Source organism: Eriocheir sinensis, chromosome 56 (genome assembly GCF_024679095.1).
Source record: "Eriocheir sinensis breed Jianghai 21 chromosome 56, ASM2467909v1, whole genome shotgun sequence".
Classification (NCBI taxonomy): domain Eukaryota; kingdom Metazoa; phylum Arthropoda; class Malacostraca; order Decapoda; family Varunidae; genus Eriocheir; species Eriocheir sinensis.
This window is the reverse complement of record NC_066564.1, coordinates 9,672,920-9,698,786: the sequence shown is the minus strand read 5'-3', so window position 1 is coordinate 9,698,786 and position 25,867 is coordinate 9,672,920. Positions and strand designations below refer to the sequence as shown.

Here is a 25,867-nt window from a genome sequence, read left to right as displayed (position 1 = left end):
AAAAGGCCGAGCTACTAAAGGTTCAGGCACGTGACTAATCAATGAAGTCACGATGTCCAACAAATAATCTGAATAACAGGCAAAACAGGAGCTGGGAGGACAGCTTATATGGAATGAATGCATATGACCCATGTTGCCTAGATGGAGGACACTTACCACAGCTGGAATTTCATGGAAAATGCTCCATCCCCAACAACAATCTGCATGGAAATGCACCATCCGTTTAATATATCTAGCAGCATGAATACCAGTTACATCGAGAGTACTATATAATAAACTACGTAGGAACGTTCATCCTCTGCGGATCAGTAGCATGAATAACAGTTACATCGAGAGTACTATATAATAAACTACGTAGGAACGTGCATCCTCTGCGGATCAGTAGCATGAATAACAGTTACATCGAGAAGACTATATAATAAACTACGTAGGAACGTGCATCATCTGCGGATCAGTCAGTGGATAGAAGCTAGAATACCGGCATTATTTGAAACAGAAAGAAAAGCTAGAATGTGTAATGGTACAAGTAACGTGGTAAACCAGTAATTATAATGTAACCAAGTCTCCGATCACTTTAATTGTAACGCATTGTGATAAGAGTAAATTGCAACTCGAAAACACTGGTTTAGATTGGAATTGTGTAGATTGAATTAAATATGGTTTGTTAACATCAAGCTGGGGTGTAAACGGGAAAAAAAAAATCAGTGATAAATCATGATTTATTTAAATTGCTCATTCTCTTAGAACAAAATATTATATATTAAGCGTATCCTCCGTGGACGTAGACAGTGTGGGCGACAGTGCGATAGTCCGTAACACCGTGGACAGAAGTTTGGATGACCGTTTTCACCATTGGGGAGGTCACGCGAACACTGGAAAGGATAAGGGCTCAGCCAAGACACGAGTTAAAATGCCGAATATATAAAGTAAACATTAAAAATTTCAATAATGTGCTGGTTCGAGCTACACGTAATGGAGTAAGACAGTTGAAAAATACATGCGCAAGAACACTTACGTTTGGGTAGCAGTGATAGTGTAGGGGACATGCGTAATAGCGTAAGAAGTGTGGGTAAGCGTGACGTAATTGATCGACGTCCGGACAACTACACGGAAGTGTGAGTAAGTTTCAGTTATCGTAACGAACATTGGGCTAGCAATCACAGTAGTCTCGAGATCCATCAAGTCATTCACAGGGGTGGGAACAACCTGGGAAAGTGAAACCATGTAAAATTCCCTGGAAAATACCCATAAATTTAAGAGAAACCGAAAGAAATTAAACAAAATGCTTAGACCTAAGAAACAAGTTAAAAAATTGAGACAAGTTAAAAAATTGAGAAAACTTAGTTGTTAAATTATATCCATATTAAAAATTATATCCATAAACAGAAGTAGAAAATACTCACGACGCGGGTTAGTTGTGTAGTGGTGAGTAAAGTGAAGTGAGTCTGGGTGACTGGCACGCTGTGCAAGACCAAATCTGTTAAAGTTACGAAACTGTCGATGGTAGAAGTCTGAGTGACAGTGGGGGTGATTGGCTTAGTGATAACACTCCTGGCGAACTGGGCATCAAAACCAGCACCCTGGAAGCCGGCTTGGGCATTGAAGACCTGACCGGTGAGGGATCCACCAGCGACAGGTGTTTGACTATCCACGAAGGATGGAACCAGCTGTAGTGGCAACATACCAGCACTTTGAGGTCTAGAGGAAACTAAACCGGGAAATCCCTCAACCAACTGGCCTTGAGAGTTGAGTGACAAGCCACCAACGAAGGGACCATCACCAGTTGGAGCAAACTGGCCTGGAGCGGCGTTAGGAATATTTAGGAAAGACCCATCACTGCCCGGCTGGTTTGGGAGATTGCCATCAAAGCCCGGCTGGTTAAAATTAGCAACAAAGATGGGTTGAAGTTGACCTTGAAGGGGTTGACGAATAGATCCCGTGTTATCGAAGTTGTATCCCTGAAATAAATTAAAAAACCTTGAACAAATTAAAACATTAAAAACTTTAAGATTACTAGTTAAAAGCTAAAAAAGGTATGAATTATTAAAGGTATGAGTAGTATTAAGATTATAGCGATTGCTTAAGGTAAGAATCAAGCTAAAAAGGTATGAATAGTATCAAGATTATAGCGATTGCTTAAGGTGCTAAAAAGGTACGAATTGCTAAATGTATGAATAGTATTAAGATTATAGCGATTGCTTAGATTATAGCGATTGCTTAAGGTAAGAATAAAGCTAAAAAGGTATGAATTGCTAGAGGTACGAATAGTATTAAAACTATAACGATAGCTTAAGGTAAGAATCATTGACTAGAAAAGTTTCCAAGCAGTACTTACGCCTTGGGAACAAGCGAGATGAGCCAGAGTCAGCCCGAAGAACACAGCCACAAAATGCATCTGAAACATAACCGATAATTTACATTGGAACCGTAACCACATTTTAACATTCACATATAAAACATTCACAAAGACCAATACTTAACCTTGTAATTAAAGATATGATGACCCCTCTCCGATATAAGACTTCTTGCTAGCTGGTCTGAATGAGAAGTGGCCCCGTTCCCTCCGCTTGCCCCGTGCTCACTTCTTCTACCCCCGCTCCTTGCCCCTCCAGCTGCCTCGTACGGCTGGCAACTCGGGTCATAAACACATAGTTCAGACTCCGATTACTACCAACTAATTAACTCAGAAAACAAGCTTACTAAAGCCCAAAATACACTGCCGAATTTTGCTTCACGAATGTGCACGAATATGCATGTCATCCTGTGTCGTGGACAAAGTTCGGCATTTTTCTTACCTGTTCTTGGCCATTCGGGGACATGTCTGCGTCCACTGCGCGACTTTTGACAGTTGGTCACGACCGCCACGAAAGTTTCATGTTGCATGAAAAATTCGCGGCCGTTCGCCGAATGTGCGCGAATGCTAAATGGACGCCGAATTGTCGCCGAAATGTCGCCGACATGTCCCGGACAATTTGGCGTCCAATTCGCGGTGTTCGGGGAATTGTCGCCGAATTTTGACCGTTGAAATTTTAATTTTGTTGGCGAATTTGTCGCCGACATGACGCCGACTATTCGGGGACATGTCTCCGACATGTCGCCGAATGGCGAAGACTATTCGGGGACATGTCCCTGAATATTCGGCGAACATTCGGCGAATTAATCAAGACACGGCAATTGGGTCGCGGTGGGAGGTGTACTGTACACGGGGGTCTATCTATCTACACTATCTATCTACCTATCTATCTATCTATCTGTCTGTCTGTCTATCTATCTATATATCTTTATCTATATCTATCTATCTATCTATATATATCTATATATATCTATATCTATCTATCTATCTATCTATCTATCTATCTATCTATCTATCTATCTATCTATCTATCTATATCTATATCTATATCTATATATATCTATATATATATATATATATATATATATTGTTATATATATATATACACACACAGAGAGAGAGAGAGAGAGAGAGAGAGAGAGAGAGAGAGAGAGAGAGAGAGAGAGAGAGAGAGAGAGAGAGAGAGAGAGAGAGAGAGAGAGAGAAGCAGACCTTGAGTTGAGTTACTGGCTGCCTGCTGGCAACCTGTAAGATTATCTCGCGCGTCAGTTATCACATGTAGAAGGCAGATGAAAATATCAGTTTGAGCACACCAATCACTATGAGGTTATGAACATACAAAGCATATATGAATGTGACCTCAAACGTCGAAGTTCTTTTGACCTCTCATCTTTGTCTTGGCGAGAAACAACGCGATCCCAAAAAAGGAGAGTGTGACGTCATGAATGTGTCTCATTCGCCCTTGTTTCACGAGAAGGTGCGGAGAATCGAGGCTGAAGCGTGAACAAAAGAAACGAGTGCAGCGCCAAGCGAGGCTTCCTGCGGGGTCATGGAGGACTGAGCGGTATTCACTCCCTCATCCTTCAGCTGTTTGGTGAGTGTGTAGGTTCTTGTAAATTTCGAGGTGATGAATTGTCTATATGTGAAGTTCAAATTATTTTGACAATCTCCTCAGTTTCAGGTGGTGTGTGATTTCTCAAAGATGGCTTCTGAAATTTTAGCTCTGATTTTGGTCGTCGTAGGGCAGGTATGTTATTCCGTATTATTTACTGCTGATAGTGATTGGGTTATGGTTGGTGTAAGGACATTATATTTGTGATTTTCTTCCCCAGGTTGCGTCTCAGGGGTACGACACTCACGCGCCGTACGTCCCGCAGATCGTTGTTCCAGTCACAGTAACGGTGAGCAGTACTTGCGTTTTCCCCTTGACTGGTAGGGTTTTGTGTATGTGAAATAACTAAAATAGCTTAAATTTTAATCCAATAATATTACTTAACTCCATTACATGTGCAGGACACGGTTACTACAACTCAAACCGTCCGTGTTCCTGTAACTTCTGATGTGTGGGTAAGCACAGTAACACAGTACACTGTCACGGCGACCCAGCTAACTACTCACTGGGGCTTTAATCCGACGCACCCAGACACGGTGACTTCGGTCATTACAATTACAAACACACCGGTAATGTGCTTTTTACTTTGTTAATCCTTGTAGTTTACATATTACGCGATTACCTGACTACCATACGGCTTTAATATACATGCATGACCCATGCATAAACTTTATATTTACTTAATATTCATTAACTTGTATGTGCATATTAACTTTTGTCCATTAGGTCTCAATCATCCGCCACACTGCCGGAGTGAATCCAGTCCGATCAGTTACATCAATCTTCACATCTTTCGTGACTGAAACGGAAAGAAAGGACTTGTTCCACAGCATTACCCACATAGATATCCATCACGAGGTACTAAACTTCCGATGTTATTTTTGTCTAGTGCATAAATACGATAAGTTGGTTGAAGTAGTTAGTTTTCCGAGCTTAAAACTTTTTAGCACAACTATTAACATAAATTTTCCCAGATCGAGACTGTCCCGGTGTCGTCCGTTCAGACCCTGTACCAGCGCATCACTTCCACCACCCTGTACCTCACCACTGTGACGCTCACCTCCACTACTCGCGGATATGGTCATTGATGAATTCCGTATCTTGCTCAATGTATTGTATCCTAACTATTTGACTGCATTAAAATAACTATACTACACAACTCTTTTATTCCTGTATGAAATCTTATTCCTGTATGAAATCTTTTACCTTGTATTGCTTTAGTTATTTAATATTACATACGTACGTTTGTCCACACTGAAAATGCAGTTGGTAAAATTGGGTAAATGCACTAAGACAACTTTTTAATGCACTAAGACTACTTTTTTTTAATTTCAACGCCAGCGACCGTTTGTCCACACTGAAAATGCACTTGGTAAAATTGGGTAGGTAAAATTGGGTAAATGCACTAAGAAAACTTCGCTGAAATGTCCACACCAGCGACCAATGACTCTGACTGGTTGTGTAAAATTTAGTTTAAATTTCACTAGGCAATGCGAACTAATAAATGTCTTCTGGTTAAATTAAGATAATTCTGAGTTTTAATTAAGGCTTGTCCACCGTACCGAACATTCTCTCGAGCATTGTCTCTCAGATTGCACGAGTCCGGTAAAATCTTAGTTTAAATGAGGGCAGATTTGATACTGGATAGCTAGAATTGTGCTAAGCCAATGAACAAAATACGGGGACGGGAACTCTTTGGATTGCCCGTTGAAATTTGGAAGTCAACAATGATGGGCTTATCTAGTTATCAGTAATAGTGTGGACAGGCCAATTTTAAAGGTTGATTATTTAATTTCCCTGTCTTTGGCCGGTCTCCAAATTATTGAGATACCAACTGTAGTACCCTACCCTCAGACACCAGACTCCGGCCCACCTTGGTCAATAAATCCAAAAACAATTTTTTTGTGGATTTGTAAATGACTACGTCGTTAGGACATCTTTATCAATAGTAATTCCATCTCCGGGCGTTATTCATTATTCACTTTTTAATGTCTCTTTGCTGCTGGGATCTCCACATCTACGTTTGCTTCATTCTGAGGCCGGATGTTTGATCTATATAGTTTACACTTGAATTTTTCCCTACTAAGTGCAGTTTATTTCAAAATTTTATTGGTGGTTGAGAGTTAGGGTTAAGATTTCTCTTATGCATGTTCCTTACCTGAATTCATTTAGAATCCAAAACTGGTATGCATCCCTTGACTTTTTGATAATGAAAAATAACGAAAACTTTCCTAAAATTTTAGGGGGGCTTCTTGGTGCAGTGGTTAGCACACGCGGCTCACAACCGAAAGAGCCCGAGTTCGATTCCCGGGCGGAGTGGTAAAATTTGGGCGGCTATTCCGATACCTTACGCCCCTGTTCACCCAGCAGTGAATGGGTACCAGGTATTAATCGGGGGTTGTGTCCCGTCTTCTGGGATCTGTTCCCTTCTATAATTCCTTCCCCTCCTGTCGCTCTCCGGCATATGACCACAGATGTTGCACCGACTAAACGAAACTTTACTTTTCCTAAAATTTTAATTAAATAAGTTGCATTTAGAGTAACAGGGACAAAACTCTGTTTAAAGAAATTTGTATTTTCCCCCTCATGTTGAGCTCATTTAATTATAATGTTCAAATGTTTACGTATAACAGAACACATGGGGACCTGCTGTTCAAATCGTAAGATCCTACAGCATCTGTTGTACAAGTGGTTGGTTCCATACAAGCAAGTTAATAATATATCAGACAGCACTAAGTGGCCTAATGACATCTAATCACGACGCCAAATAATAATGATTCTATTGAGAGCAGGCAGGAGCGGCGAGGTGTGGCTGGCAGCCGAGACGGTTGTACTGATTGTCGTAATAATGATCCATCTTTGCAGACAAACTGAGGAAATTTGTCTCAGTTCACACATAAAATGACATGATCAGTTTCTATGTATATTAACGCTTTTGGAGCGATTTCCCCTCAACAGAGAAAAGTGCAGGAATGAACATGAAAGTAGTGTAAGGTAATGACGATACATGGATGTTGGCCTTGAAATTGGTCACTTAATGGAATTCTAAATGCGATTGCGAGACAAATAAATACTTATCCATATTCAGATGGACTATTGTTCCATTATTAAAGTGAGGAAGAAAATGGGAAGATCCCGATAATTTCTCGAAGCAGAAAAACACTCCAAACGATCTAAAAGCCAATTTCATACCCGAAAGAGTGAATGAGGGAATAAGGCATAAAAATATAGAAGATAACTGGGGAGGGTTAGCAGGAGGAGGGTGACGGTAGCGAGGAAGGTTAAGACAGGGGCTGGCTGCAGCCTTTTCGTCAGTCGATACGAAGCCGCTGTGAGGATCACATTTAATCCAACCTGTTGAAAGTTTATTGCACCGGTTCCATTTATTCTACAATGAGGGTTTGCGTACTTATGGTATTGGCCTTGGTCCACTCTCTACAGTGTGTTTATGGGATGGTAAGATTTTACTTACAAGTTTAAAAAGTTTGAGTTCACGCAATATTTTATCCAAATAGGATGGCGGACGCATAAGTAAATCCTAATGTTTTATTTCTCAGGCTCCGTACGGTGCTGCGGGTCGGCCTTCCGGGTCTACTGGTGGTGCGTCTTCTGGTGGGCAGGGTGGAAGCACTACATCCGGGTCTGGAGCTGGATCTCGAGGGCCAGCTGGGTCATTCCCTGCGCCAGGCACTCAGCAGGGCACAGGCGCTTTCACGGGGAATGCAGGAGCTCCCCGTCCCGCTGGAGGTAGCGGGTCACTTCCCGGTGTTGCGACAGGTACTCAAACGACAGGTCAACAGGGCATCCCATCTCCAGGAACACCTGGCTCCTTCGCAGGGTTTGCTGGAGGATCTCCCCGCCCCGCCGGTGCCGGGTCAAGCTCGGGTGCACTGGGTGGTGGTTTTGCAGGATTCGGGGGGTCTGGTGGTCAGGACAGTTTTCAAACGGGCGCTGGTGGATCTTTTGCCACAAGGGTTCTTCAACAGCAAGCAACTCCTACAGTGACTCAAACGGTGACTGTCGACGTATTCACTACACTCACTGACACTGTTTTAAACAGCGTTGGGGTTACTCTGACGCAATTCGTATTGGAGACTGCAACACGGCCTTTAGAACAGGTGAGTAATCATAATTTAGTGAGTTATAATTTAGCTGATGTTAAAATTTTAGTTAATTTATAATTTGGGGTTCTAATTTACAGTTCTAATTTACAATGTGCATTCCCCTGGAATGTTAACTTCTATAATCTTGGAACAGGTTGTCGTCACGCCTGTTGATGACAGGGTTGCAGTGTCTACAACTGTAGTCCACCGCCCAGAATATGTAACTGTTACCGAAACTAAATCTGACTTCCGCCTTGTGATTGGAACTTCAGTCTCGCACGTGACGATTACTCACACTTCCTACGCAATCACCCATGTTCCTTTCACAATTACCGCAACGGAAACGTAAGTGATGAATATCCTGAATTCTTGTTTAGAAACTGGAAAGGGAACTTTATTTTATAAAATATCCCTAAAATAATTGTTAATCATTGTGCCCAATTTATCTTGCATACGGAACCCTAAATTCATTGTTGTACCTAACCTATATCATTGTTAAAATCATTGTGCCTAATTTATCTTGCATACGGAACCCTAAATTCATTGTTGTACCTAACCCTAAATTCATTGTTGTACCTAACCTATATCTCTCCTCAGTGTCCAGATCACGTCTCCAATGGAACCCTAAATTCATTGTTGTACCCAACCTGTGTCTTTCCTCAGTGTTCAGATTACGTCTCCAATGGTAAGGACCGTCATCAGAACTCGGGAACAGTTGGTGACCGACTACCGCACCCTTTTCAACACCGTTTACGTCCACGGAGGCTATTTCTAATTCTCCTTTGAAAGAATATGTAAAAAAATATTAAAACTATAGCTTAATAAATATTTACCATAATGTTTAAAGTTTCATTTTCTTGCTTTAAATTAACTTGCACAGCTTATCATTCCTATACATAGGATTTCCTATACATAGGAATTATTGACTTACGTGTTGATAAATTTTAGACCAAATATAGAAATTAGTAAGTGTGAAGAACTTCGAACAAAAGTAAGCTCCTCCGGAGCTAGACAAACTTAAATAGGTGACTCGTACGCTAGACATACTGTCAACATTTTACAATGAAAGATATATCCAACTAGACAAACTTAAATGTGAATCATACACAATAGACAAACTGTCAACATCTTACACAAGTGAAAGATATATGAAAGATATATATAACATTTTACACGAAAGATATATCCGTGCCTTAGTATGAAACACTCGCTTGTCAGGTTAGTATGAAACACTCGCTTGTCCTGTTAAGATATGTCCTATGTTAAGGTTATAAAGTGTTGGCACTAGATTTTTAAGTTGTCTGAATTTTAAGTTGGTACTTTATTTGATCCTCGAGATTACCGCACACGCAACTAGCCCTATGCGCCCCCGTAGAAATAGACTACGAATTAGCGGGCATGGCAGTCAGCACACCGCCCTCCCATTCATCAGTTCGAGCTGTCAAACTGGCACCTGCATGGTAAAACCGAGAGTTCACACCGATCCCGTGCTCCGGGGTAATGGGTTATTTCCCGCCTCAAGCTCGAGGTCTGTTGCGACTGAGATCTCTAAACTTATGCCCTCAACTTTCTTACATTTAAGTATGACTGAGCTTGTTCACAAACTGCCATTTCTAGATTAAAAGGATTTTTGCCTCCACTTTCCTCACCTTAACGCTCACTCTTCTCAACTTCCGTTGGAACGAATATTAGACATGCTTACTGCTCTATTGAAGTTGCTAACAACAGTTATATTACTCCCGCGTCCCTAATGTATGACTTAATAATCGATGTCCAAATTCTAGAATAGTTAAGCAGCACGAGTTTTTTTTCTTTTCCTTTTAAACTCTGGAAAATCATCTTCCTTCGTCTGTATTTCTAAATTCTTACGACTTGAATGTTCATGAAAAGTAGTATCAGGATACCCCTTTAATCGAATCTGACACCCTTTTGACTGCTAATTAACTCTGCGTGAGCAACGCTAAACGAGCCTTCTTTTTTGTCCCTGAATTGCCTCCACACAGGATTACCGTTGGGTTACTTGCTTAGCTGTAAACCAATCTGCCTCGCTGCCACGAATGGGACTACACTAACACAAAGCCACACCATTGCTTTGGAACTGTGCGACGTCGAGATGAGTTATATGAAATGACAACTGTCTAGTCATCAGTAGAGGTACACGACTACCTACCATTACTACACTAATCAGGAAACTAAAGGTTGTAGTTTACTAACGTTGACACCGGAATTGGTGAAAAAATAGTACAAACCAGAGCACAGTGGAGGAGGTTCATAAACAAGAGCGACCTCATCTTAAATAATGATGAAAAAAAGACGGGTAAACAAATGCAACCCGTGACACCCTAACCGTGGACCAGTGGCTGAAGGGATTTATGGTTTGGTGCGGATCAGTGTGTTCAGCTCTGCAACATGATCGCTTGGCCCAAAAACCTCTTTGGTGCCATTTCATGTCACATTTTCACTCGAGTTCTGCTATTGGAACATCAAAACTGGATGGCAGATATAAATAAGCTGAAGTTCTGAATCCAGTGGCAACTGTTTTGTAGCCCAATAACGTGTACTTCAGTAATTTTAAAATAGCAGAATCTAACATTGGTGTAATCTGAATTTCAACATACCATAAACTTTTACTGATTTTATAATTCGATCCATGTTTTATATTTCATCCAACCGCATGACCGACGATATGTCCTTGAATGAGCTATGATGTCAAGAAGGGGATGCGGACGTGAATGAAGGGCTGCCGAACCAATGAAGCTTAAATATTTAAGTTAATGACTCAATCAGTTTTTTTTTTAACAAATCGCTTGGTCAGGATGATGTATATAGTTGTCTAAAATGCAAAGATGGAAATATTATTGCAAATGATTCCTTACGATCGTAAATTATTATTATTTTTTTGTTAGTGAAAGAGACAGTGAGGGTGGAGGTGTTACTGTTAATGGAACACAGGGCAGCGGTGATTAGCATTGGCAACTAGATAAAGTTCGTCCCACTTTCAAGAAAACGGTTGGACCTTTTATTGGAATATTTAATTTCAAGATAGGAAGAGGTGAGAGACCTTCATATATTCGAGGTGCAAGACAAAAATAAAAGCTACTAATTACATATAAGTCACAGTAGAGTCGTGTTTATAAAATTTGCTTAAAGTGGTCATCCTTCAATGTACACAATTTGTAGCATTTACGTGTTGATGATCAAATCTATATTCCTGTTTGTAGCACACGTCTACTTGACAAAATTTTACTCCATAGATCCAGCGTTATTTTTTTTTTTTTTTTTGTCTGAGGAGATCCAAGTCTAGGCCAAACACTAAAATCGAACGCGCCGCTCGTCCTGCGAGGCTATCTGTTGGATCCCTCAACCGATCCCCGCAGTGTCTACCGAGAGCTTCAACAGAGAAGGTGGGGTTTCTAGTGCCATAGTTGTGTACATGTGGTTGTGCGTGGCTTTGGTTGTTTCTGTAATCAATCTTTCATTCCAGGAGGAGTATAGACCGCCGAGATGGTTAATGTATTTGCAGCAGTGCTTCTTGCCTTCGTGACCCAGGTAGGTGTATCATGTAATCTCTAGTAGTTACGTGAATCTCCCTTGTACATCATTTAATTTAATGGCTAATATTGAACGTGGTTCTTGTATTTCAGGCTGCAAGCCAGGGGTATGACACTCATGTCCCATACGTGCAAGCTCAGGTTGTTCCTGTCACTGTTACGGTGAGTTACTTAATTCTGAGACTTACGTCAAAAAATTTATTTTAATGTTTGAATTACTGCTATCGCCTAAATTAATGGGTGTACTAGTGTCAATTACTAAGAGTCTCATGGTTACTGGGACTGTTTTTAATGTTTGAGAAAACTATATTAAGAGAACTAAGTAATATTATATTGCAGGAAACTATTACGGGGACTCAAACTATTCGAGTTCCAGTAACTTCTGATGTCTGGGTTAGTGAAATTGTCACTTCACCAGTCTATGCCACTCAACTGGTGACTGAGTACTCCTGGGTCCCCGTTGACAGTGTTACTAGAACAACGCTGATGACTGTCACTACCACGCCGGTAACTACGAATGTTCACTGTATTCTGCAATTAAGTTTTATTGCTACCATTGAGTGTATGTCGTGATGGAGGTAGCTATTTTCAGTATTCATTCATATGAACTGTTATTGATTGACTTTTATACCCACTCTACAGGTGTCCATGGTCAGTCAAACAAGTTACGTAAACCCCACACGGACGGTTGTCTCCGTTCACACTATTTTCTCAACTGAAACTGCAAGGAAGGATCTATACCACACGGTCACGCATGTTGCTCTTCATCACGAGGTACGATAGCCCAATTATCTTCAGACTACTCTTTATGCTTCATATTATATACGTGAATTTCTTCCAATTTCAGATATCTTAATACGTGAATTTCTTCAATTTCAGATAGAAACTGTTCCAGTGTCATCGGTCCAAACGCTAGTACAGCGTATCACAACCACTACACTCAGTATCAGAACTGTGATTGTCACTTCTACCACAAGAGGATATCATTGAAGATGGGGTGAAATATTCATATTAATGTAATGAATTAAGAAGCAATTATATTATTAAAAAACTGCGTAGTTTTCTAGTTTCCCAAGTTTCCCAGTAATTTGTAAGTATGTAGGTCTGGAGTGCTCTACGAAGAAAGTATAGTGGACAAAAACTCCATTAGATTACAGATTAACCCCATGAACTCCATTAGGTAAACTATGAACCCCAGTTACGTAATAGCTCGCAGAGCATAAACGGTTTGTCCGGCTGTACTGATGTGTATATGCTGTCTCGTTTGGTAAGCTGTACCCACGAGAACGCTATCCTGTAAATTTTTTTTTAACGCACACTACTAAATTAAGCCTAGGCTGCTTTAAATTAAAAACCCAATAAATACTAAATTAAGCCTAGGCTGCTTTATATTAAAAGCCCAATAAATACTATCTTAATGCTACTTCTTTTATGCCCCTCGGAGCAAATCACCACTGAAGTGGGATACACAAATATTTGTCTGTTAGACTGACCCTCGCGCTCTACCTCCACCTGCAAGGATAGCCCGAAGCGGAGTTAATCTCGCGCTCTCCCTTCACCACTAAGGCTTGCCCGAAGCAAGGATAACCCGAAGCAGAGTTAATGTATTTGAGCCATCGTGGTGGCATAAATTTTCCTCCGCTCCAGACGATTCACAGATGTTTACCAACACAATCCTGTTGTCCAACACAATCCTGTTGTCCAACACAATCCTGTTGTCCAACACAATCCTGTTGTCCAACACAATCCTGTTGTCCAACACAATCCTGTTGTCCAACACAATCCTGTTGTCCAACACAATCCTGTTGTCCAACACAATCCTGTTGTCCAACACAATCCTGTTGTCCAACACAATCCTGTTGTCCAACACAATCCTAATTAGAGAACCATGTATCAATGTTTGACTGGACTCCACTTTGTTTTACGCTTAACCCTAATGCTATGCACGCTCGATCGAAATCAGAGAATGAGGGTATGACTTAACGTTGTTCACCTACTCTGGAAAGCTGGCAAGTCCGCTGTGGACATAGGGAAGCTTGGAAACTCCGGCAGTCCTTTTAGCTTGTCCAGTAGGGAAAAAAATCGGTAGTAAAGTGATTAGGACAGTCTGAATTAAGCACAGCAAGCCAATCCCTAAGTGAATAATGGCACCAGGTAAAGCACACGCGGCTGAGGCCCGAGCACGTGATCCCACAATGTCAGCGGCCACAGGCGGACAGTTTTCATGTTGACGGGCTCACAGCTTGTCCCCGCGAACAAAACGGAAAAATGCCCTTGGTGGAGATCTAATTTCAACATGCACTGCCCGGTAGTACGTCGCTGCCAGACAATCGGACACCTTTATATAATTTCGTTCCATTTTTTTTTTCACGCACATAGTAACAATATCCAACACAGAGCTAGATTCTTCAGCTCCTTCCTGTTACGCATAGTTGTGCAGCAAACGGCCTTACCGAAGAAAACCGCGGGTTTGACAGGCCCGGGCTATAAGACTGCCGTTTGAACGAAAATACGTGTGCGCCCTCGGACTTTACCCGGTAAATGAGAGAGAGAGAGAGAGAGAGAGAGAGAGAGAGAGAGAGAGAGAGAGAGAGAGAGAGAGAGAGAGAGAGAGAGAGAGAGAGAGAGAGAGAGAGAGAGAGAGAGAGAGAGAGAATTATTGAGTATCTGTCTGTCTTTGTCTCTGTGTCTGTCTGTCTGTCTGTCTGTGTCTCTGTGTATGTCTGTCTGTGTCTGTCTGTATCTACTATATACAGCATACAATTTTCTCAAAAGGTTATTGACACGTGTGCAGCCTTAACCTAATCCTAATTGATAATCAAGAGTGGCAATGTACAAAAGTATAAGTTGCTACATCCTTAATGTTACTGTTACTATATATACTATATATATTTTACTTAAATATATTTCCCGTAAGTGTTATTTCTCACATGTTTTTGATATCTTTTGTTTTTTTACATTTGTTCATCATTTCATTTATATTCCCGTGTTGGAACATCCAAATTATCTGACTACTGACACAGTGTATGTTGGAGTTTCTGTACTGCCAGAGCGAGGGACATTCCATCATGTATGGTTCAAGGTGTGGCAGCGAGGCTCTTCACACAACTTAGTTAGTGTCTTGGTCTGTGCAGGCAACCCCAATCTCCTAGTAATACTTGTACCCAAGTCGTAAGCGTGTACAGAGCGACTCTTTCCACTTGCTGGTTTTACCCGGCGGGCCCTGCCCTGCCTTTCACCGGGCAAGTCCGCGTGCACTTTGTATTCTCGTCCATACGGCAGTGTCTGGCTCAGTCGTCCACTCCAGCTTGCAGCAGCTCCGATCTATGTTTGATACTGATCACCGCACTGTCACCATACTATATAGACAGTTCATAAAAACACCATAACGCTGGAATGTTAATGTCTCCATTTTAACCCTTACTTTAGTGGCTTTTTCTAATTTCCCGTCTATGTTGGCTGCAGAATGTATTTCCTGTTTAATCCCACCGACACCTACGTTTTGTATATCCTCTGAGATTGTCTGGTATGCTGCTGCTTTTGTTCTCTTTTGACATGACCATTTTCACGTTCCACAGACAACGGTGTTCCCGATAAAGGTTTATCAAATTAAGAATCGTACAACTTAACCAGTCATTTTTGCTGGGAGATGTAGACCCTGGACAATCACGCAAAGTCATTTGCGATATTGACGAATGGACAAAGTGTTTACTGCACCAATCCAATTCAGTAGTGACCATATCCATTGTACATTAAATTTCTAGCTTACTCATACATTTGAGTATCACTTGAGGAGTAACTAGTGCTCAGTTGGCTTTTACGAATACTTCGCGTGCACGGGTGAGCTAACGTATCAAAAGGCCGAGCTACTAAGGGTTCAGGCACGTGACTAATCAATGAAGTCACGATGTCCAACAAATAATCTGAATAACAGGAGCTGGGAGGACAGCTTATATGGAATGAATGCGTATGACCCATGATTGCCTAGATGGAGGACACTTACCACAGCTGGAATTTCATGGAAAATGCTCCATCCTCAACAACAATCTGCATGGAAATGCACCATCCGTTTAATATATCTGGCAGCATGAATACCAGTTACATCGAGAGTACTATATAATAAACTACGTAGGAACGTGCATCCTCTGCGGATCAGTCAGTGGATAAAAGCTAGAATACCGGCATTATTTGAAACATAAATAAAGAAAAACTAGAATGTGTAATGGTACAAGTAACGTGGTTAACCATTCTTCTAACGTGGTAAACCAGTAATTATAATGTAACCAAGTCTCCGATCACTTTAATTGTAACGCATTGTGATAAGAGTAAATTCTAACTCGAAAACACTGGCTTAGATTGGAATGTATGTGTATATTGAATTAAATATGGTTTGTTTAACATCAAGCTGGGGTGTAAACGGGAAAAAAATTCAGTGATAAATCATGATTTATTTAAATTACTCATTCTCTTAGAACAAAAGATTATATTAAGCGTATCCTCCGTGGACGTAGACAGTGTGGGCGACAGTGCGATAGTCCGTAACACCGTGGACAGAAGTTTGGATGACCGTTTTCACCATTGGGGAGGTCACGCGAACACTGGAAAGGATAAGGGCTCAGCCAAGACACTAGTTAAAATGCCGAATATATAAAGTAAACATTAAAAATTTCAATAATGTGCTGGTTCGAGCTACACGTTCAGTAATGGAGTAAGACAGTTGAAAAATACATGCGCAAAAACACTTACGTTTGGGTAGCAGTGATAGTGTAGGGGACATGCGTAATAGCGTAAGAAGTGTGGGTAAGCGTGACGTAATTGATCGACGTCCGGACAACTACACGGAAGTGTGAGTAAGTTTCAGTTATCGTAACGAACGTTGGGCTAGCAATCACAGTAGTCTCGAGATCCATCCAGTCATTCACAGGGGTGGGAACAACCTGGGAAAGTGAAACCATGTAAAATTCCCTGGAAAATGCCTATAAATTTAAGAGAAACCGAAAGAAACGAAAAACAATGCATAGACCTAAGAAACAAGTTAAAAAATTGAGAAAACTTAGTTATGTTAAATTATATCCATATTAAAAATTATATCCATAAACAACTATAAAATACTCACGACGCGGGTTAGTTGTGTAGTGGTGAGTAAAGTGAAGTGAGTCTGGGTGACTGGCACGCTGTGCAAGACCAAATCTGTTAAAGTTTGGAAACTGTCGATGGTAGAAGTCTGAGTGACAGTGGGGGTGATTGGCTTAGTGATAACACTCCTGGCGAACTGGGCATCAAAACCAGCACCCTGGAAGCCGGCTTGGGCATTGAAGACCTGACCGGTGAGGGATCCACCAGCGACAGGTGTTTGACTATCCACGAAGGATGGAACCAGCTGTAGTGGCAACATACCAGCACTTTGAGGTCTAGAGGAAACTAAACCGGGAAATCCCTCAACCAACTGGCCACCAACGAAGGGACCATCACCAGTTTGAGCAAACTGGCCTGGAGCGAAGTTAGGGAAGCCACCAACGAAAGGACCATCACCAGTTTGAGCAAACTGGCCTGGAGCGGCGTTAGGAATATTTAGGAAAGACCCATCACTGCCCGGCTGGTTTGGGAGATTCCCATCAAAGCCCGGTTGGTTAAAATTCGCAACAAAGAAGGGTTGAAGTTGACGTTGACCTTGAAAGGGTTGACGAATAGATCCCGTGTTAGCGAAGTTGTATCCCTGAAATAAATTAAAAAACCTTGAACAAATTAAAACATTAAAAACTTTAAGATTACTAGTTAAAAGCTAAAAAAGATATGAATTACTAAAGGTATGAATATTATTAAGATAATAGCGATTGCTTAAGGTAAGAATAAAGCTAAAAAAGGGTATGAATATTATTAAGATAATAGCGATTGCTTAAGGTAAGAATAAAGCTAAAAAAAGGTATGAAATGCTAAAGGTACGAACAGTATTAAAACTAAAACGATAGCTTAAGGTAAGAATCATTGACTAGAGAAGTTTCCAAGCAGTACTTACGCCTTGGGAACAAGCGAAATGAGCCAGAGTCAGCCCGAAGAGCACAGCCACAACATGCATCTGAAACATAACCGATAACTTACATTGGAACCGTAACCACACTTTAACATTCACATAAAACATTCACAAAGACCAATACTTCACCTTGTAATTTAAGATATGACGACCCCTCTCCGATATAAGACTTCTTGCTAGCTGGTCTGGATGAGAAGTGGCCCCGTTCCCTCCGCTTGCCCCGTGCTCACCTCTTCTACCCCCGCTCCTTGCCCCTCCAGCTGCCTCGTACGGCTGGCAGCTCGGGTCGTAAACACATAGTTCAAACTCCGATTACTACCAACTAATTAACTCAGAAAACAAGCTTACTAAAGCCCAAAATACACTGCTGAATTTTGCTTCACGAATGTGCACGAATATGCAAGTCATCGTGTGTCGTGGACAAGTTCGGCATTTTTCTTACCTGTTCTTGGCCATTCGGGGACATGTCTGCGTCCACTGCGCGACTTTTGACAGTTGGTCACGATCGCCACGAAAGTTTCATGTTGCATGAAAAATTCGCGGCCGTTCGCCGAATGTGCGCGAATGCTAAATGGACGCCGAATTGTTCCCGAAATGTCGCCGACATGTCCCGGACAATTTGGCGTCCAATTCGCGGTGTTCGGGGAATTGTCGCCGAATTTTGACCGTTGAAATTTTAATTTTGTTGGCGAATTTGTCGCCGACATGTCGCCGACTATTCGGGGACATGTCTCCGACATATTTATATATATATATATATATATATATATATATATATATATATATATATATATATATATATATATATATATATATATATATATATATATATATATATATATATATATATATATATATATATATATATATATATATATATATATATATATATATATATATATACACACACAGAGAGAGAGAGAGAGAGAGAGAGAGAGAGAGAGAGAGAGAGAGAGAGAGAGAGAGAGAGAGAGAGAGAGAGAGAGAGAGAGAGAGAGAGAGAGAGAGAGAGAGAGAGAGAGAGAGAGAGAGATATAGATAGATGAAGCTTAAAACCTTCAACTTTAGCACAATCTTCTGTAAGCCCTGTTTAAAAAAGAAGAGAGAGAGAGAGAGAGAGAGAGAGAGAGAGAGAGAGAGAGAGAGAGAGAGAGAGAGAGAGAGAGAGAGAGAGAGAGAGAGAGAGAGAGAAAGGAGACCTTGAGTTGAGTTACTGGCTGCCTGCTGGCAACCTGTAAGATTATCTCGCGCGTCAGTTATCACATGTAGAAGGCAGATGAAAATATCAGTTTGAGCACACCAATCACTATGTAGTTATGAACATACAAAACATATATGAATGTGACCTCAAACGTCGAAGTTCTTTTGACCTCTCATCTTTGTCTTGGCGAGAAACAACGCGATCCCAAAAAAGGAGAGTGTGACGTCATGAATGTGTCTCATTCGCCCTTGTTTCACGAGAAGGTGCGGAGAATCGAGGCTGAAGCGTGAACAAAAGAAACGAGTGCAGCGCCAAGCGAGGCTTCCTGCGGGGTCATGGAGGACTGAGCGGTATTCACTCCCTCATCCTTCAGCTGTTTGGTGAGTGTGCAGGTTCTTGTAAATTTCGAGCTGATGAATTGTCTATATGTGACGTTCAAATTATTTTGACAATCTCCTCAGTTTCAGGTGGTGTGTGAATTCTCAAAGATGGTTTCTGCAATTTTAGCTCTGATTTTGGTCGTCGTGGGGCAGGTATGTTATTGCGTATTTTTTACTGCTGATAGTGATTGGGTTATAGTTGGTGTAAGGACATTATATTTGTGATTTTCTTCCCCAGGTTGCGTCTCAGGGGTACGACACTCACGCGCCGTACGTCCCGCAGATCGTTGTTCCAGTCACAGTAACGGTGAGCAGTACTTGGGTTTTCCCCTTGGCTGGTAGGGTTTTGTGTATGTGAAATAACTGAAATATTACATGTGCAGGACACGGGTACTGCCAATAATATTACTGTTAACTTAAACTCCATTACATGTGCAGGACACGGTTACTACAACTCAAACCGTCCGTGTTCCTGTAACTTCTGATGTGTGGGTAAGCACAGTGACACAGTACACTGTCACGGCGACCCAGCTAACTACTCACTGGGGCTTTAATCCGACGCGCCCAGACACGGTGACTTCGGTCATTACAATTACAAACACACCGGTAATGTGCTTTTTACTTTGTGTTAATCCTTGTCGTTTACATATTACCCGATTATCTGACTACCATACTGCTTTAATATACATGCATGACCTTGCAAAAACTTTATATTTACTTAATGAATATTTATATTTACTTAATGAATATTTATATTTACTTAATATAATATTAACTTTTATGTGCATATTAACTTTTGTCCATCAGGTCTCAATTATCCGCCACACTGCCGGAGTGAATCCAGTCCGATCAGTTACATCAATCTTCACATCTTTCGTGACTGAAACGGAAAGAAAGGACTTGTTCCACAGCATTACCCACATAGATATCCATCACGAGGTACTAAACTTCCGATGTTATTTTTGTCTAGTGCATAAATCGGACAAGTTGGTTAAAGTAGTTAGTTTTCCCAGCTTAAAACTTTTTAGCACAACTATTAACATAAATTTTCCCAGATCGAGACTGTCCCGGTGTCGTCCGTTCAGACCCTGTACCAGCGCATCACCTCCACCACCCTGTACCTCACCACTGTGACGCTCACCTCCACCACTCGCGGATATGGTCATTGATGAATTCCGTATCTTGCTCAATGTATTGTATCCTAACTATTTGACTGCATTAAAATAACTATACTACATAACTCTTTTATTCCTGTATGAAATCTTATTCCTGTATGAAATCTTTTACCTTGTATTGCTTTAGTTATTTAATATTACATACGTACGTTTGTCCACACTGAAAATGCAGTAGGTAAAATTGGGTACGTAAAATTGGGTAAATGCACTAAATTTGAGATCCACTAAGACTACTTTGAATTGTCAACGCCAGCGACAGTTTGTCGACACTGAAAACGCAGTTGGTAAAATTGGGTAGGTAAAATTAGGTAGGTAAAATTGGGTAGGTAAAATTGGGTAAATGCACTAAGAAAACTTTGCTGAAATGTCCACACCAGCGACCATTGACTCTGACTGGTTGTGTAAAATTTATTTTAAATTTCGCTAAGCAATGCGAACTAATAAATGTCTTATGGTTATTAAAGTAAGATATAATTCGGAGTTTTAATTAAGGCTTCTCAACCGTACCGAGCATTCTCGCAGATTGCACGAGTCCAGTAATATCTTAGTTTAAATGAGGGCAGATTTGATACTGGGTAGCTACAATTGTGCTAAGCCAATGAACATAACTACGGGCACGGGGAACTCCTTTTGCCCGTTGAAGTTGGGTTTGCCCGTTGAAATTTGAAAGTCAACAATGATGGGCTTATCTAGTTATCAGTAATAGTGTGGACAGGCCAATTTTAAAGGTTGATTATTTAATTTTCCTGTCTTTGGCCGGTCTCCAAATTATTGAGATACCAACTGTAGTACCCTACCCTCAGACACCAGACTCCGGCCCACCTTGGTCAATAAATCCAAAAACAATTTTTTTGTGGATTTGTAAAGGACTACGTCGTTAGGACATCTTTATCAATAGTAATTCCATCTCCGGGCGTTATCCATTATTCACTTTTTAATGTCTCTTTGCTGCTGGGATCTCCACATCTACGTTTGCTTCATTCTGAGGCCGGATGTTTGATCTATATAGTTTACACTTGAATTTTTCCCTACTAAGTGCAGTTTATTTCAAAATTTTATTGGTGGTTGAGAGTTAGGGTTAAGATTTCTCTTATGTATGTTCCTTACCTGAATTCATTTAGTATCCAAAACTGGTATGCATCCCTTGACTTTTTGATAATGAAAAATAACGAAAACTTTCCAAAAATTTACGGGGGCTTCGTGGTGCAGTGGTTAGCACAATTGGCTCACAACCGAAAGAGCCCGAGTTCGATTCCCGGGCGGAGTGGTATAATTTGGGCGGCTTTTCCGATACCCTACGCCCCTGTTCACCCAGCAGTGAATGAGTACCAGGTATTAATCGGGGGTTGTGTCCCGTCTTCTGGGATCTGTTCCCTTCTCCTATAATTCCTTCCCCTCCTGTCGCTCTCCGGCATATGACCACAGATGTTGCACCGGCTAAACGAAACTTTACTTTTCCTATAATTTTAATTAAAGAAGTTGCATTTAGAGTAACAGGGACAAAACTCTGTTTAAAGAAATTTGTATTTTCCCCCTCATGTTGAGCTCATTTAATTATAATGTTCAAATGTTTACGTATAACAGAACACATGGGGACCTGCTGTTCAAACCGTAAGATCCTACAGCATCTGTTGTACAAGTGGTTGGTTCCATACAAGCAAGTTAATAATATATCAGACAGCACTAAGTGGCCTAATGACATCTAATCACGACGCCAAATAATAATGATTCTATTGAGAGCAGGCAGGAGCGGCAGGGTGTGGCTGGCAGCCGAGACGGTTGTACTGATTGTCGTAATAATGATCCATCTTTGCAGACAAACTGAGGAAATTTGTCTCAGTTCACACATAAAATGACATGATCAGTTTCTATGTATATTAACGCTAGTAGTAACAAATGCACGGAAGTGGGGGTTGCCTCTGCGGAGGGGACTGGAAGTGGGGGTTGGGGGGGTCAGCGGGGGGGTTACGGAAGAGGGGGTATCTGGACCCCCCACCCCCACACCCATCTCTTTTACCTTTTCACCCCCCCCCCCCTTACCCCCCTCTCGGACTAGCGTACGGAAGCGAGAGGGTGACGGGAGTAGGGGTGCCCAGCAGGGAGGGGGGTGGGGGGTGACGGGAGAAGGGGTGCTTGAAGGGTTAAGATAAGATCTTGGACCCTCGAATGACCACGAGAGGGGGGTCAGCGGAGGGTGCTTGAAGGGTTAAGATAAGATCTTGGACCCTCGAATGACCACGAGAGGGGGGTCAGCGGAGGGTACTTGAAGAGTTAAGATAAGATCGTGAGCTCGAGTGACCACAAGATTATAATCACAGAAAAAGGTTAAAGACATTAGGTTAATGACCAGGCTGGAATATGTCCCGCGCACCTGTTCCCGGTGTCTTATCTTTCTTCCCATAGGCGCGCATACACACACACACACGCACACACACACACACGCACACACACACACACACACACACACACACACGCACACACACACACACACACACACACACACACACACACACACACACACACACACACACACACATACACTCACACAAGTTAAGATCGAGATCTCGAATGACCCCAAGATTACAATCACGGAAAAAGGTTAAAGACATTAGGTTAATGACCAGGCTGGAATATGTCCCGCGCACCTGTTCCCGGCGTCTTATCTTTCCCTCCTTCTTCCCACTGACGCGCATACACACACACACACACACACACACACACACACACACACACACACACACACACACACACACACACACACACACTCACACATCTGGTCTTACGAGATAAAATCGCGGAAAAAATGGATCGATGACATCTCCATGTATCTGAGGCCACGCCTATTGAAGTCTTAATGATTCAAGTCATTACAATAAACCTCAGGTTATTAAGGACTGACCCGAGGAACACACATGCTTGCGCGCACACGCACATGCATACACACACACACACACACACACACACACACACACACACGTGCGCACACACACACACACACACACACACACACACACACACACACACACACACACACACACACACATCTGTTCATGCGAGATAAAAATCACGGAAAAAAATGTTTCGATGACATCTCCATGTATCTGAGGCTACGCCTTCTGGTCTTCGGAAGCCTTAATGATTCAAGTCATTACAATAAACCTCGGGTCATTAAGGACTGACCTGAGGAACACGCCCATGCGCACACACACACACACACACACACACACACACACACACACACACACACACACACACACACACACACACACACACACACACACACACATGTACAAACGAACACACAATGTCGAAGGGTATTTATGGGCGTCAAGCCAACGAGCACTTCACAGGCTCTCAAGGCGGTCTCGGGTCAAGAGGTCTCCTGTTCTTGTTTCCCGTAAACATGAGGACCCCTGTACACACCTGTATCAAATGTTCATGGTGTAATAATTACTTCCCGTTGTCCGCACTCGCAGCTCATAGGGCGGCCTGCCTTCCAGAGGGCCTTGGGACTGGATCGAAAGATATATCTACTAGAAACAATGGTAAGTACTTAAATGTTTGCGTTACTTTATATGATTGACATAAAAAACAGTAGCAGATGTGGATGACGGGAGGGGGGTAGAGAGCTGGGCAGCATGGTCAATATCGACTTTAGTCTTTCTATCTTTTTTCAGAAGAGACGTCGTCGACTAGCTCTGATCGATCAGATGTCGGTTTCTCTCAACCAGGCCCCAGCGATATTGGAAGTTGTTCTCCACGGGCGGGTCTCAGTGACGAAGCCAGTCAAAACCAAAGGTAGGTCAAAACCTAATATCTTCTGAAATGCAATATTGTTAAAATGTGTTTTACAAGAGACACATTTTCCATATTGTATTTTAAGTGTCACAGTAAAATATGTGCGGGGTAGAGGGGTTCAAAAAATTTCATTTGTGTTTCGTATTCCTTAAGGACTATCTCCGAAGAAGGCGGGTCTGGTAGGCTCAGCCATTGGCCCTCCTCTTCAGCGATCGGTAGTGGACGAAAACGAAAACAAGCGAATACAGGAACAAACGGTAAGTTTCTACGTTTTTTATTGCGCACACGTCTGTTCTAAGGAAAAAATTGTAATTTCACTATTTCTCTCTAATATTATTTTACCTTTCTTCAGACACCTGCAGGAAAAAGCAAGCCCGTCGTGAGGGATTCTCCCATCCAAACAGTTCTCCACAGCCAGGACCCAGCGGTTATAACCCGGGACGGCCGACAACAACACCCTCACCAACACCCGGTGAAATAAGCCAACATTTCAACGGGGCCTTAACAACGATCGACGTGCCCGTCCCACCAGCAGACAACGGCGACATTGCATCATATTTCAACAACAACACTGACCGTCTTCGCGAGGCAGTAGAGTCTGTATTCCAAGGCTGCCAGCAGGTTAGACCTCCTTCTTTTAAAGTGTACGTTGACATGCATCTGCGTTTAGTCAGAGAAGACCCCGACGGTGGAGTTCAATATAGAGATATGTATATGAGAATTCATATGCAGGTAATTAGCTATGACGATATAGATTCATATGTACGTGAACTATCCGAATATTTTGTTAATCGGTTTGAACATGACATGTCAGACGAAGAGGGCAGTGGATTTACGTTAGATGAAATAGTTAGCGTAAAATTTTCCTTCTCTCTTATAATGCTGCACAATAGTATTGGAGAGTATGTGCCCTATCCTAAGGGTGTTCCAGGGAAAACACAAGTTCTCAACCCTTCGGGACCCACGGACTGTGTTTTCCAAGTTCTAACAGCTTATCGCTATCTAAAGTCAAGAAATGTAGTTCCATCGGGCAGGCAATGGGAGAATGCTTGCTTGGCCTCTATTAATACGGGTAACATTCCAACCCCGGTATCCTGGGAAGACCTCGGTCGGCTTGAAAGATTAAACAACATAAGTATTCGCGTTTACTGTCTAGACAACGTTGAAGACAAAAAAGGCGAACTAACTCTAGTCAGAAAGGGGCTCAAAGATCAAGAAGTTGTTCATTGTCTGTTGTTGGGGAACAGACACCTAGCTCTTATCCAAGACTTTGACGCATACATGAACCTGTCTACCTGCCAACGTCGCGGGAAAAAAATGTTTTGCGATATCTGCCTGTGCGCCTGTGAGAACAAGACAACGCTTGCTGAACATGTGCTAATTTGCCCAACGATGATCACAAGACTAAGATTCCCACCCGCGGGTTCTACTGTGAAATTTATTAATCATGCTAAGGCATATGAGCCATCTTATTTAGCATTCTATGACTTTGAGAGTATTCTCGTACAGCCTTCTTCGAATGTGTCTGGATGTGTAAAGAGACATCACTTTGCCATAGCGTATGCTTACATTATAGTGAATAGAAACGGAGAAACAGTACAAAGCGGATCCTATTGTGGAAGTAATGCTGTAAACCATTTTATTCATACAATGCAGTGTGCCT

The 25,867-nt window shown here is 41.8% G+C and overlaps 4 protein-coding genes across 9 annotated transcripts; 3 read left to right on the top strand and 1 right to left on the bottom strand.

Annotated features, from left to right (window-relative positions):
* Positions 1-705: 705 nt before the first annotated feature.
* On the bottom strand, positions 706-17,882 carry LOC126984269 (uncharacterized). 3 transcript variants are annotated; one of them, XM_050837888.1, is made up of 5 exons: positions 17,780-17,882; positions 17,636-17,695; positions 16,736-17,335; positions 1,016-1,206; positions 706-872 (listed from the first exon to the last, which is right to left on the bottom strand). In XM_050837888.1, exons 2-5 carry the CDS (start codon positions 17,693-17,695, stop codon positions 761-763), a joined length of 963 nt encoding a protein of 320 aa, XP_050693845.1. In that variant the 5' UTR covers positions 17,780-17,882; the 3' UTR covers positions 706-760. The 3 variants fall into 3 exon arrangements, with proteins under 3 accessions (XP_050693845.1, XP_050693846.1, XP_050693847.1); XM_050837889.1 differs by lacking the exons at positions 16,736-17,335; positions 17,636-17,695; positions 17,780-17,882 and adding exons at positions 1,404-1,958; positions 2,336-2,395; positions 2,482-2,579; XM_050837890.1 differs by lacking the exons at positions 16,736-17,335; positions 17,780-17,882 and adding an exon at positions 1,404-1,958 and having other exon boundaries at positions 17,636-17,672.
* Positions 4,002-20,471, top strand: LOC126984274 (uncharacterized). Of its 3 annotated transcripts, none has more exons than XM_050837895.1 (5): positions 4,002-4,100; positions 4,186-4,254; positions 4,367-4,534; positions 4,692-4,823; positions 4,940-5,124. In XM_050837895.1, the coding sequence occupies exons 1-5, from the start codon at positions 4,056-4,058 to the stop codon at positions 5,051-5,053; spliced, it is 528 nt and encodes a 175-aa protein (XP_050693852.1). In that variant the 5' UTR covers positions 4,002-4,055; the 3' UTR covers positions 5,054-5,124. The 3 variants fall into 3 exon arrangements, with proteins under 3 accessions (XP_050693852.1, XP_050693854.1, XP_050693853.1); XM_050837897.1 differs by lacking the exons at positions 4,186-4,254; positions 4,367-4,534; positions 4,692-4,823; positions 4,940-5,124 and adding exons at positions 19,470-19,538; positions 19,670-19,837; positions 20,039-20,170; positions 20,287-20,471 and having other exon boundaries at positions 4,005-4,100; XM_050837896.1 differs by lacking the exons at positions 4,002-4,100; positions 4,186-4,254; positions 4,367-4,534; positions 4,692-4,823; positions 4,940-5,124 and adding exons at positions 19,313-19,384; positions 19,470-19,538; positions 19,670-19,837; positions 20,039-20,170; positions 20,287-20,471.
* On the top strand, positions 7,254-8,906 carry LOC126984272 (uncharacterized). Of its 2 annotated transcripts, none has more exons than XM_050837893.1 (4): positions 7,254-7,421; positions 7,523-8,083; positions 8,223-8,413; positions 8,732-8,906. In XM_050837893.1, exons 1-4 carry the CDS (start codon positions 7,359-7,361, stop codon positions 8,841-8,843), a joined length of 927 nt encoding a protein of 308 aa, XP_050693850.1. In that variant the 5' UTR covers positions 7,254-7,358; the 3' UTR covers positions 8,844-8,906. The 2 variants fall into 2 exon arrangements, with proteins under 2 accessions (XP_050693850.1, XP_050693851.1); XM_050837894.1 differs by lacking the exon at positions 8,732-8,906 and adding an exon at positions 8,666-8,719.
* On the top strand, positions 11,521-12,673 carry LOC126984276 (uncharacterized). The gene is made up of 5 exons (XM_050837900.1): positions 11,521-11,617; positions 11,713-11,781; positions 11,959-12,126; positions 12,262-12,393; positions 12,499-12,673. The coding sequence occupies exons 1-5, from the start codon at positions 11,573-11,575 to the stop codon at positions 12,607-12,609; spliced, it is 525 nt and encodes a 174-aa protein (XP_050693857.1). The 5' UTR covers positions 11,521-11,572; the 3' UTR covers positions 12,610-12,673.
* Positions 20,472-25,867: the final 5,396 nt, after the last annotated feature.